The sequence below is a fragment of the Balaenoptera borealis genome, assembly GCF_965194805.1.
Source record: "Balaenoptera borealis genome assembly, chromosome: 13".
Taxonomy (NCBI): domain Eukaryota; kingdom Metazoa; phylum Chordata; class Mammalia; order Artiodactyla; family Balaenopteridae; genus Balaenoptera; species Balaenoptera borealis.
Genome location: NC_138870.1, coordinates 90,041,468 through 90,054,882, shown reverse-complemented (window position 1 = coordinate 90,054,882; position 13,415 = coordinate 90,041,468). Strand labels below are relative to the sequence as shown.

General features: G+C 45.2%; 1 protein-coding gene across 5 annotated transcripts in view; it reads right to left on the bottom strand.

Moving 5' to 3' along the window:
- Positions 1 to 10,449, bottom strand: part of TCP11L2 (t-complex 11 like 2) — a 45,876-nt gene extending 35,427 nt beyond the window's left edge. Inside the window, exons 1-3 of one of the 5 annotated variants that reach the window (XM_082349918.1) lie at positions 10,259 to 10,442; positions 2,519 to 2,662; positions 1,882 to 2,073 (exon numbers count right to left, since the gene is read on the bottom strand). In XM_082349918.1, coding sequence (XP_082206044.1) covers positions 1,882 to 2,038 — 157 coding nt within the window. In that variant the 5' untranslated portion in view covers positions 2,039 to 2,073; positions 2,519 to 2,662; positions 10,259 to 10,442. Of the gene's footprint in view, positions 1 to 1,881; positions 2,074 to 2,518; positions 2,663 to 3,990; positions 8,895 to 10,258 lie in introns of those variants that run through there. The other 4 variants (XM_082349921.1, XM_082349917.1, XM_082349919.1 and 1 more) reach the window with 4 other exon arrangements.
- Between the last annotated feature and the right edge of the window lie 2,966 nt (positions 10,450 to 13,415).

Genomic DNA, 13,415 nt, shown 5'->3' with positions numbered 1-13,415 from the left:
AATGCTGATATACAATTAGTAAAACCCTTCTTCAGGACACCTAGGTACCCTGCTGGAGACATCAACTCCATGTATAGTATAAAGAGTGAGAAAAAGCACTGAAAGCTGAGGGGCTGCTAATAAATTCTTTTGCCAATTCTCTTTCCCATTAAGATTCTCCTTAAAAATGTCTGTATCCTTTGGTCCAGCAATCCAATTATATCCAAAGGAATTCCTAGAAAGGCTTTATGCACCACAATGTTCATAAAGCACTATTTGTAACAGCAAAAAAAATAAAAAATAAAAAAGGAAATGAACTAAATGCCCAATGATAAATCAGAGGTTAAATAAATTGATGGTATTTTCACTTGGTAAAGTAGTAAGCAGTCATAAGAACGTTTTAAAAAAACATTATCATGAGTAAATGTTTTAGTTATAATAGTAAGTGAAAAAAGTCCACATACATATACATACGTATGTCTATGTGCAGTATGAAGATATGACAAAGCATTATCACCTGTCATCTTTGGGTGACATTATAGGCGATAATTTCTTTTCTTTCTACTTATCTACCTTTCCATTTTTTAAAATGAGAATGTACTAATTTAGAATAAATACATGACAGATGAATGGATAAAGAAGATGTGGCACATATATACAATGGAATATTACTCAGTCATAAAAAGAAACGAAATTGAGTTATTTGTAGTGAGGTGGATGGACCTAGAGTCTGTCATACAGTGTGAAGTAAGTCAGAAAGAGGAAGACAAATACCGTATGCTAACACATATATATGGAATCTTAAAAAAAAAAAAAATGGTCATGAAGAACCTAGGGGCAAGATGGGAATAAAGATGCAGACCTACTAGAGAATGGACTTGAGGACACTGGGAGGGGAAAGGGTAAGCTGGGACAAAGTGAGAGAGTGGCATGGACATATATACACTACCAAATGTAAAATAGATAGCTAGTGGGAAGCAGCCGCATAGCACAGGGAGATCAGCTCGGTGCTTTGTGACCACCTAGAGGGGTGGGATAGGGAGGGTGGGAGGGAGGGAGACACAAGAGGGAAGAGATATGGGGATATATGTATATGTATAACTGATTCACTTTGTTACATAGCAGAAACTAACACACCACTGTAATGCAATTATACTCCAATAAGGATGTTAAAAAAAGAAAATAAATACAAATGAACAAACTTTTTCTGAAGTGGGCATTGATCATATTAAATGCTAGTTGCTTCTCTCTGCATTTGCTTGGGCAGCTTAAGGAGTTATATTTCCTATACAAAATGTCAATTAAAAAGCTAAAAAAAAAAAAAGACAAACACATGGCTTCACACATTTCTAGCTTCCACACACAAAAAAGGAAAAAGACATCTCCCTTCACCATGGCACTCTTTTCATTCCTTCTCATACTCCTAGTGCAGTAATTCTCCTCGTGGGCACTTTTCTGGGGGTGATTTGCACAACAGTTTTTGAAATCAGTAGGAAATCCTTTAGATTATTTCACTTCCTGCCTGACCCTTGAGTTGGGGCAAGTTTCGTTCCACGTAAATAAGAAAGGATCGATTTGAATTTACCCTTGAATGTGGCTCAAAAAATGATCTCAAGAAGGAGTAGCTTTCTGCTAATTGAGAGAGAAGACAGGTGGGGTTAGGAGACCTGATTTATAGCCAAACCAAAGCAGATCAGAGACAGTGATGAAAATAAAAATGGGCAGACTGTAAACTTCAGTGGCAATTTATTGCTGAGAGCGTGTACAAGACAGCTGCAGGGCCCTGGCAGTGCCATTCCAGTACATCTAGAAGGGAAAAGTCAGTACTTTGCTCTCATTCATTTCCGAGTTTTAAAATCCAACATGCGTGTCTAGAACCACCTCCACTCCCCATTGGCTTACAAGCAGGAGAGCTGGATTTGCTAGAAGAGTCGCTTGTAAAGCTCTGCCTGGAGCACTCATAGTCACTGAGTGAAGCCATGCTTTCGGAAAACCGGGAAGAGTCTGAATCGCTTGGCTGGTCCTCGCCCACACACTGCTTCTCACCATTGAAGGGCATTTTGTATCACTGCAGTGTGGGTAAAGAGACAGCACCTGCACAGACAAACAGACCCTGTGTCAACATTCTGCGGTTCTCCCCCCAGTGGTGCTGGCGCTTTGTTCAATGTAGACAGCCGTATCACATGTGTCACAGCACTGGAAAGGCCCCCAGAAGATGACCTCCTTCCTCCCATGGCACCTGGGCCAGGCTATCACTAGGCCTGCAAGACTGCCTTCCAGAAAGGGATTCCACAGCCAAGGTGTGAGCTCACACAGGACATACTTGGTGTGAACGTGGAGCAGCCCCCAGCAATAAAGCATCCTCAAAAAACAATGCGCAGAGCACACACTCTCTCCTCCTGGGGTTGCTAAAGCGTGGGAGGGTAAGAGTGAGAGTGTGGGGCTCTGGGTTTGAAGCTTGTTCTGTCTTTTGACATGTGACCTTGGAGAAGTCACTTAACTCCCTACCTCATGAGTCAAGCTGGGCTGAAAGACTAACCTCATAGGGTTGCTTGAAGATGAAATGGGATTAATCTTATTAAAGTGCTTAGCACAGCATTCAAATGTTTGCTATTATTATTGTTCCTCTTTGTTTTAAATAAAATATTTTTGAAATCAGCCTTTTTAGTTGTCTGTGAGCCTCCTAGGGAAAGAGGAAGACTAATTAAAATTTCTGGTTGGCAAGTATATAGGTTTTTCTCCTCCATTTTCCCATGAACTGTCACGCTATGAAGAGTAAGGCCTGATATTTGGTTTGTACTTTAGACAGTACCCACTGCCATCCAATGAACAAACAGGCACAAAAGATCCTGATTCACAGGTTGGGGGGAGAACAGACACTAGGAGACCTACTGTGCCATAAAGCCAGTCCCTGGACTCTATATCCACGGCTGTTTCTGGGACATCAGATTGCTTCCCAGGGAAGGGCAGGGCAGTTGGGCCCAGTCACCCCCTGGAAAGGAGATCCTGGGTACACAGGATGCTCAGGCCTGACCCCAGGATCCTCAGCCAGGCCTGTGAGGAAGCTGGCCCTGATATGAGTGTGGTGATAGCTGACACCGAGGGGAAACCTGGGCCCGAGGCGAAAGGCACCTCAAATCCTGAACGGATGGTAATGATAGTAAGGGTTCACTGAGTCTCTTTAAACCTGAGCCAGCAATGAGGTACTCAGAGCTTTTAAAGCTCTCAGAACGGGAAACCACAACTACCCATGGAATGCCTGGAAATGCCTGCAGTTTCTTCAATGATTCCTTTCACGTGTATTAAGTGCCTACCATGCACCAGGCACTGGGAAAAGTAACAGTGAACAAAATACACAGGGCCATCCTCTCATGGCTCTCAAGTCCAGTTACCTAAAATTGTGTGTGCCAGATGCTGGAGGACAAGGAGAGGGAAACCAAGGCATTGCTGAGGAAGCACGAGAAAGGAGAGGCGGGGTTGGGACCAAGGTAGGGGGATCGAGCCTTTGCTGAGAGAAACAGTGCTATTCTTTATCCTTCGGGTGATGACAGAGAAATGGATGGGCCTGAGAGGGACTTACGAAAGGTCAAAACCCAAGGGCACTAGCCCCTGGCCTCACCTAAACAACCTCTCCAGTCCTGCCACTTGTAGAAATGCACCCGTGCTCAGCCTACCACTTTCGCAAACACAAAACCACCAACTTGGAGGCTGCCTCTGCAAAACGAAGGGCAGGCAGTGGGGACGAGCTGCCAGGAAGCTCTCCAGTAGATACACTCGCCTTCTCCTAAAGCCCAGAAGCCAACCACCTCCGACACAGACTGAGGGCCGACCCCTGGCGTCCTCAGCAGTGAACTCACCTCCTTTACCCCAGGCAAACTACATTCTCCTTGAGCGTTAACTCCCGTCTGCTGGAAGGGGGACAGGTGGGGGTGGGGATAGAGGACAGAAGAAAGGGGTCTGCTCTAACCCTTTCAATTCCACCGAACCCCAAATCCCAACTGATGCGCTTACCCTTCCCTCTAGCCTTCTCTCTTCGCCAACATCTTACTTCTCACTGATGGCATTTCTCGAAAATGCTAGCTTCTCCAGGAAGCCTTCCCTCTACGCCGTGGCCAGAGCTAAGGGCACTCTTCTTTGTACACCTGCAGCACATTTCTTGTATCTGCGCAATAGTACTTAGACCCTTGTAGCTATTTTCCTCCTGTGGCTACTTCCGACTCTCCTTAATAGGCAGGAACTGTGTCTCGTCCACCATCATCAGCGTCAAGTACGTGACAAATATGCATTTGGTGTTAGCTGAATGGGAATCACTAAATCCCATCTGGTACAGCTGCAGCCAGAACATTTGCAAACTGATATCACTTCACATTTACAGGCCTGTTGCTGTCAAAGTTCAAGGCCTGGAGCAGAGTACCTCCCACCTCAACCTGCTTTATTAGGCTTAAGACTCAATATTCCCTGGTCCTGTCACACTCTTACTAGAAAATCTTAAACTCTGTTTCCAGTTTATTATTTCTTTCATTCATTCAACTGTTACAACTGTGCTGTGACGCTCTGCCCTCAATTTCTCTTCACTTTGGCTATTTTTCCAAGTAAGAGTGAATAAGAGCTTCCATCCATTGGAATTTATGAACTGGGTTAATAGCTATAACTATCCATTTCATTTTTCTACTCTAGCTGAACAGCACACTTCATAGGTTTCTTAACTGTGTTTAACAAGGCAGCTAAGTACAAAGATTAAAAAAAACAAAAAGCTCTAGGTTAGGAGGTAGAAGTCCTGGGTGTAAGGCCTGGGTCTGTTGTTGATTTGCTGCGTGACTTTATCCACATCGAGTCTGCTCTCTTCACCTCATTTTTCGGAGGGGGCTGGGCCAGCTACCAGGTGCCTTTTGGTGAGGAATTGCTAACATGCTATAAACCCAGAGTTCCATGAGGCATCACTAGAAGCTCTGAGAAATTAAATGTGCTCATGGCAGACATACTTAATAACATGCAATTACGCTCTCTTCCAACAATTCACTGGAGGTAGAGTTTCTGGCATAGGGGATGTAACAGAAAATGTAAAAGCATCAAAATGTTTAGAAACTCTTGTTTAGTTAAGCCTCCACATTACAACTGGGTTTTAGTGGATCCAAGCACAAACTTTCTTTGAGGCCGAAATGCACACTATTACTCTATCAAGAAATCGCCTGCGTCCTCATATTAATAATACCTAACTCACAGGGTTGGCGTGAGATTTCATTCAGTCAATCTATGTAGAGTGCCTGGAACAGTGTCTGACACAGAGTAAACAGGATACAGATGTTTGCTATTGTTAGTATTATTTGCTTTAGTAGTTGTTATTATCATCATTTCAGTCATTAAAAACTCTAGCGGGAAGAACAGTTCTATTCCATGATGATAAAAGCATGTTACCCTACAGATAACAAAGACTGGTATTTAACCTAGGACAGAATTCTTGCATTTGTTAGAAATACAAAAGTCAAAAGCAAATGGCCCATCACGGTGTAAAGCAGTTTTCTGCAAGTTCCTTCACACTTGCTCTTACCTTTCTTGGTCTCGGGTTTCCATACAGGTCATCTGGGGACAAAGCTACTTGACTCAAAGACACTGACGGTAATTAGACTGTTTTTAAAGCTATCTTGGATTCTCTCTTAGAATAGTGATAACGAAAACAGGTTGTTTCTTTAAGAAAGGTAACGTTTCTCATACTGACAAACCTAGATTTACTTAACCTTCACCATTGCGACTCACAAACAAACCAAACAACTTTCCAGGAACACCACTTCTCATCCTACCTGGGAGGATTTACTCACTGGCCAAACGTAAAGTCAATGTGAAGAGAGAAGATAACGCCAAAACAAAGCCTCCGACACTCCAGTGTGTCACTATTCAAAGAGAATAATCACATTTTTCATTGTACCGTTCCACATTTTATAATAATAAAGGCAATATTATGCCATTCCTTCCAAGGTCAATGACTGGGAGACAGCAGGCACTTGAATACTTATTGTTGAATGAATGGCAGTATGACCACTGACATTTTAGAGAGGAGGGAACAGGCACAGAGACCTGAAGGGGCTAGTCCTGTGTTCCAGCACATATGGAGCAGAGATCAGTTTCTAATTTGCCAGTGATCCTCGGGCTGCATCCAGATTACCGACTTTACTTCCTTATTTCCTTTCTGCAGCAAACTCTATCTGCAAATGATCCTGCACTGGTTCAGGATTGCAAAGATCCACCAGTGACAATGCACATGTCACCAAAGCAGTAAGAACACTGGCTCTGGAGCCAGGTGGACGGGATCCTTGATCTCGACTCGACTCGTGATATTTACTGACTGGAGACAGGGAACTTACCATTTATGAATCGGGGACAATATTATTATCTACCTTGTAGAATTGTTGTGAGGATTAATTGAAATAGTCTATGTCAAGTACTTAAACTCCTACTAAGTGCTCGACAGATATCAATTATTATTTTATTCTTATTAGAGGAAGTCATGAATTTAAAAAAATATCAATGTCATAAAAAACAAAGAAAGGTTGAGGATATGTTCCAGATGAAAGGGGACTTGACAACCGAGTGCAATAGATGATCCTAGATTGCATCCTGTACCAAAGAAAAAAATGCTATAAAGAACATTATTACATCAATTGACAACATGGTTACAATACTTGAATCTACTGTCTGTATTACAATGTTAAATTTACTGAAGTTGATAAATGTGCTGTGATTATGCATTTAGGAAAAAAGGCCCGTGATATATGCAACTTTCTCTCCAACGAGAGAGAAAAAGACAAAACAATAAAGCCTATGAAGCAAAAGGTTAATAGGTGAATATGAGTAAAAGGTAGACAATAGGGAGTTCTTTGTACTGTTCTTGTAACTTTTTCTGTAAGTTTGAAATTATTTCCAAGCAAAAGGTTAAAAGAGAAGAAGTACTGAACCAAAAGTTCAAGTCTAATTCAGAACAGCCCAGTCTCCTGTAGTTTTCAGATCTTGATTGTTCCCACCACTACAATAGCTTAGATATACTCTATTACAGAAGCTCTTCTAGACAGTCAAACCCGTCCCAATGTCCTTCTTGAACAGTGCCTAGTGAATAAAACAGGAAATCGTCGAGAGCCCTTCTGAAAAGGCAAAAGAAATTATCCCTTTTAAGAGTTCTTCTCCAGGTGGGTTCCCTTTTCTTAAGAAGTCTCTTGGCAGTGGTTTATAACCCCTCTGTGATCTGGCCTCTGCCCACTTCATTCTGTTACCACTCTCTCCCTAATCCTTCATGCTCTGGACACAACGGCCTTCTTTGGGCTCCTCAGACATGCCAAACTTCCTCCTCTGGAGCACTTGTACCTGCTTTTCTCTTCCAGTGGGATGTTCTTCTCCCTGATCTCTGTGTGGTTGGAGCCTTGTTGTCATTCAGATTTGAAAGCAAATGTTACAACTTCAAAGTGACCTTCCTTAATACCCCCACTAATTCCATTTAAATTCGTCATCTTAGAGCTTAGAACACCATGTGGGATAGAGAAGGAGCTCAGTGAGCATCACTGATGAACAAATTAAGCCATGTTCTATTCAAAAGACAACTTGGGCCGCCCTTCTCCTCTGCCTCACTCACTGCTCATATTCCCATTATGTAGTCATTTAAAGCACGATAGTTGTTTTCTGCAAATCTGCCTCACCGCTAAATTTTAAGCTCCTTGTGTGAAGAAGCTATGTCTCCCTTCTCCAATTCCCAGTGCAAATTAGCAAATTAGCAAAGACTCACAGTCCCAGAGCTTAGAGAAACTCTTATATTGTGCCTTTCCAACCTCCTAATGCTAACTGATAGCAAATAATAACAATTGGGGTTAACAGTTATTGAGTACTTACTATGACTCAGCCCCTATGATAAGTGCTTAAAATGTTTTATCTTCTTGAATCTTCATCATAACCTTGTTAGCTAAGGTATCATCATTATCCCTGTTTTATAGATAAGAACCTGAGGCTCAGAGAGGTTAAGTTATTTGCTCGAGGGTTCATAGCAGCGGCAGAGGCACAACTCTAATCCAGGCAGTGGGTCCTTAAAGCCTGTGCTCTTTACCACTCTAGGATGGCTGGAGAAAATTTGGCGTACTGCTCATTCTTTCCACTCCCACTCTGCCATAGATCTACCCGCTACCATGTGGACACTTGCACATAGGGTAACAAGCTGACCTTACCCCCGGGGTGTCTGCTTAAGTGCTATACCGTGAAGGGCATCACCGAAAGAGTCCATTGACCAAAATTATTCTCAACCACCCCACTAGAGTGACTGAAAATCCTCTATCAGGGAGCCATTCTTTATGCACTGCAAAATCCCTCCTTAAAATCCAAATATTATCAAAAGGGTTAATTGCTTATAGCTAGCATGAGTCAAAAGCATTTTGAAGTGAATTATTCAGATTATCCAGCAGGGCCCTGAGGAATGGAACCCATACAATTAAGGTTAAGTCATGAAAAGAGAAAATTTCAAGAAATATCTAGCGGGTATCGTTCTTCAAGATCAGATCAAGGTCAGCTACAAGGACAAGCATTCATATATTTGTAGTAAAGGGCAGGGAGTCAGAGGAGTAGGACTGGGCCCTGAAGAAAACAATGCAGATGATAAGGAAAAATCTTCATCTTCTGCAAAGTGCTGCTTTAGAACCAGTCCTAAACAGCAGCAGCGCTTAAAAAGTTATTCACACGCAGCAAAGCAAAAACCACAGGGCAGAGAGGTAGGTGCCTGCTCCATTCAGCTAGAGAATACTGGTCTTCATCAAATTAGAGCCAGCAAAGAGCTAGATAAAAGCCAACAAAAGCCAGTCATTGTCCAAAAAAGCAGATGTTCACGCCACACATAACATTACAACGTCAGGGAGAAGGATTTCTAGGCACTTTTCACACTTGAAAACACTTCTTCTCCCACCCCTGGTTGGCCTGTTTTAGTACCTGTTTCCCCCTCTGGGCCCTCAACCCTCCACAAAATGGCATTGAAGCTGCTTCCACACATGACTGGGTATCTTCAGCTCTGGGCCACTTCAAGTCGGGAAAACTCCACGGGCTGCCAGGGTGATAGATGAAATCCCTGGAGGCAAGAGGAAAAGGCAGGCAGAGCGCCTCCTGCAGTGGGAACCACTGTCATAACCTCATTAAGTTTGGCAGGTGGGACAGAGCAAGGTCTCTGACTGGGCTGGAGACCCATGGGACCAAGGGGATCTTGGGGGCCGAGGGGCCGACTGGGGACAAGGACAGCTTGTCTAGTTTCTTCAAGGTGAAAGTAACAGGATAACCATCGAAGACAGCATAAACTTTAGTCACTTGAGGGCCACTCTTCACGCCTGTTTCCACATTTCCATCCTCACCTGTGCTCTATCAAACACTTCTCTTTATCTGAACGAGATTTTTGCACTTAGATACACTTAGTTTGAAAGGAAACTTTATATCATTGTGAAATCTCTCGGTTTAAGGGAACAGTTTTTCTTAATACTAACGAAAACACTTAACCACGTTCGTCCACGTGCCACCTCAAATCATCGCTGTGACCCGAAGTGGCGCCACACAGAGTAGCAGCCTTGGGAAGCACAAGCCATCCCTGACAGCCCCAGGGGTTCGAGCCCGGGCCTGGTGGGCATGTCCCGCCTCTTCCCTGCAACTGAGGGTACAGTCGTGGGGACGCATCTGCACACCCCTCGCCCACGTCCTCTGGGCGCCCCTCCCCTCCAGCAGCACGTTTCCTGTCAAAACAAACCCTTGGGGGAGGGGACGGCGGAGGCCGAGCCGAGCACCGAGGAAACCCAGGCAACAAACCCCAAACACGCACTTGGGGCCCCGCCCGGCCCCGACAGCGACTCAGTTCGCCCACCCGGGCCAGGGGTCGCAGGCGACAGGATGCCCCCTCCCGGAGCCCCGATGGTGGGAAGCCGCTCGCGGCGCGGTCGCTGGCACGGACCCAGGGGGATGTAAGCAGAGGCCAAGCGGCCCCGACCCTGGCGCCTCCAGGGCCCGAAGCCCGCGGTCGCCCCAACACCCACCGTGACCACTCGGCGCCCTCGCCCCGCTCCCACGCGGGACGGCGGTTCGAGGTCAAACAAGGTGATGTGGCGGGTTGGGGGAGCAAGGAGCGGGCCTTTACCGCCCCTGCCCCCGGGTCCCAGGACGGCGCTCCGAGCGGGGGTGGGGGAGACCCTCGGGCTGCCCGGGGGCGACGTGTCCCTCTCCGCCGGCCCGGCCCCATCGCCTCAGAGCCCGCGACCCCCTCCCCCGGAATGGTACGCACCGGCTCCGGCGCGGCGACAGGCGGAGGAGAAAGGCGACTGAATGAGCCCGGTTCAGGAGTCTCTGGGTGTTCCCTCGCCCAGCACGGCACAAACACCTCAGAAGCCCACGAGTCCAACAAGCCTCAACCTCCCCGGTCCCCCACCACGCGGCATTTAAAGGGCCGGGAGGGACTCTAGAGAGGCAGCCACGGCGTAGCCACCACGTAACCGGAGAGAGGGGGGAAGACGGCATCGGGGAGAAGGGGAAATCTAGGGCACTTCAGCTTCGATGTCCGCGCTCTGACAGATCTGACCTAATACAGGACATTTTCCTCATCTTCGGATGAAAGAGGCCAAGGAGAGCTCGGATTGGGTGTGTTCTGGGTGCGAGAGGGAACGGTTCCCCCCCTGTGGGCTGAGAGTGGTGCGGTCCGGGGACTGCTAGGGGCGGGGAGAGAAGTGTTTACGGAACTGGGGCAGCGGTGCCTACCCCAGCTCTCGGTGTTGGAGGCGGGGCCTGTCGGGACGCTGGGGACTGGGCGGAGCGGGGAGTCTGGGGGAGGAGCGGGGATTCTGGGGGCGGAACGGGGATTCTGGTGACAGGGCGGAGGTGCTTGTGGAGCGCTGGATTGACCTCCCCCGACCCCGGGCTCCCGGGGCGCACCACCGTAAGCAATGCTGCTAGGTCCCCGGCCGCGCGTGGAACTTTTACAGCCCGAACACCCCTCATCTAGACTGGGCGATCCAAGTTAAGTGCCCACTATCACTCGGTCTAAACTGAGACAACCCAACCCACAAACGGACAAGTGCATTCCCACGCACGTCAGCAACCAACTTGTTACCTATTTTTGTATCTGCACCTCCACAGAAACAGGAGTCCAGATTTGCATATGGCTGGACAGGACGATTAGCTCCTGGGAGTCACACCCACCCAGGCTCTCTGAAGACATAAACTTCGTGTGCCCGCAAAAGATAAAGCATCTTACTTCCCCTAGGGTTCTTCAGCATCTATCTCCCGGAGAAGTTTCGACAGTGGTTAATGTAAATAAGCAGTCCCAGGGAGCTCGGTGCGGTCAGGCCTACTGTTCGGCTCTGCTGTGGGTGTGCTTCAGAGTGTACAGAAACACCCTTCCCCCAACCGCACACACGAAAGCCACTGTATCTTCTGTCAGGTGTTTTCCCATCTCCTTTATATTCATATTTTTTTAAAGTCATGATAAGAAAAGGAGCTTTTTATGTAAACTATGGAAAGGAATAGATTTGCAAAAGGCCCTTCACTAAGGTATGTCAAAATTATTTATGCTGGGGGGGTGGAATACTCATCTTTACTTTTTAAGTTGTTCCCTTCAAGCCCAATTCTTAGACAGTCAAGGTGCATGGAGTTTACTTTGATCTTAAAAACATGTTTTGCCCCACCTGCAACCTCTAAGGGTTTCTTTCCTTTGATGATAAACCAAAGTGGTATGGGACTTAAGTAATTATATTACTTTTTGAGGATAAAAAATTGAGAGCCCCGAACATTCAGGTGTCTGTACAATAGTTTTTACTTAAGTTGCATAGGGTTCTAGTAGAAGGTATTACAGGGTTTATGACTGAGCAAAGGGATATTGAGTGACCCACTGAATTGGCTGGTCAAGAATAGAAAACAAAGCTCATTTCGTGGCTTCTGTACACACACACACACACACACACAGTCACATGCAAAGTATTACCTATTGGCATTATTATTTAATTTCCATAACAACATGCCAACAAGCATACCAGGACTGTATCAGCTAAGTGCCCAAAGTGTTTATAATCACATTGCATTACTCTAGAAGGGTGCTTGGACCAGGTACTGGGGTGGCTGTGCCTTCCAGGTAGCGAGGAGAATGAAATGCTGCCAACTCTCTTAAGATAGGAAGCTGTCCATGCATCTCTCATATGTATATATGAAGCAGTCAGAAAAAGAAAAAAAAAGTAAATTCTGCTAAGAAAATCTGGAGTAAAGAAGCAAGTAAACAGCAAGGTGTTTCTGGCCGATTCCCTGATAGGGATTGTTCATGTTAAGAGTATACCTCTAACTACATAATTAGCAAATCCTGAAAATCTGGGTACAACATAATTGTGGTCAAATGAATTTTAATGCTCAAGCCGACTTCTTTATTTAATAGAAGGCTATTGTGATTATACTTGTAAATTAAAAATGATTTTTAAAATTTTACAAATATATGTAGATCAAAGTTTTCAAAGAGCAAATCAATTCAGGTACAAACTACCTGTGTATAAAGAACAAATGTATTCTGGTGGAAAGAGGGAATGCTTTGGATTCACACAGACCAGAGGGCTCATATGTATCACTCATTATATCGATACATATGCTTTCTCTTCATAGGTATAAAATATGGATAGTGATATTGTGGGGGCCATTTGTCATTTTGGTGGTCCAGCTTCCCAAATGGTAGTCCCATTATTACTATTTACTATAGAAGCCAAAAAGGGGGTAATGTGGTAATCCCATTAATACTTTACTACCAAAGCTGAAAGGAGAAAAGACATTCTTCCCAGACCCTCACTGGGCCACGGGCATGGGACCTAAGCATACCTATTAGATGCTGCCCACCACGGGCAGGTAGGGATGATTCACAGAGCCTGCAGTGGTGGTGTCCCAATGCATGGAGTCCTAAGCAGATCATCCCTGTGACAAGATAGCTACGCCTGACTTCCTTTTGTTCTTTCCCAAGCCTGGATCTTCAGCCTTCCTGTTAATTCCATGAACCACCCAAAAGCATTCTAGTATATCTATTCAAAGTAGGTGTCTATAATTTGCCACTAAGAATGTTGACTAGAGCAAATACCCCATAGTTGGTCGGAGAACTCAGAGATAATGTATATAAGGAGTTGAGCAGATTGCCACGTACATTGTATGGATCAATAAACTATAGCTACTATTATTATACTCTTGTTATATACTGATTTAATATTTATAGTTTCAACTGGGCAACAGTTTCCTGAATGACTTAAAGATCTGTGACATATGATAATTTAAAGTTCTGCCAGGGAACAAATTTGAATCCATCAAGTTGGTGGTACAGGAGCCATTTACTTAGCTAATGAATGAGCCTGACAGAGTAGCCAGTATTGACATATCAATATGAATATTACTATTCTCTACCCATTAGGCCAATAACTCAGGAT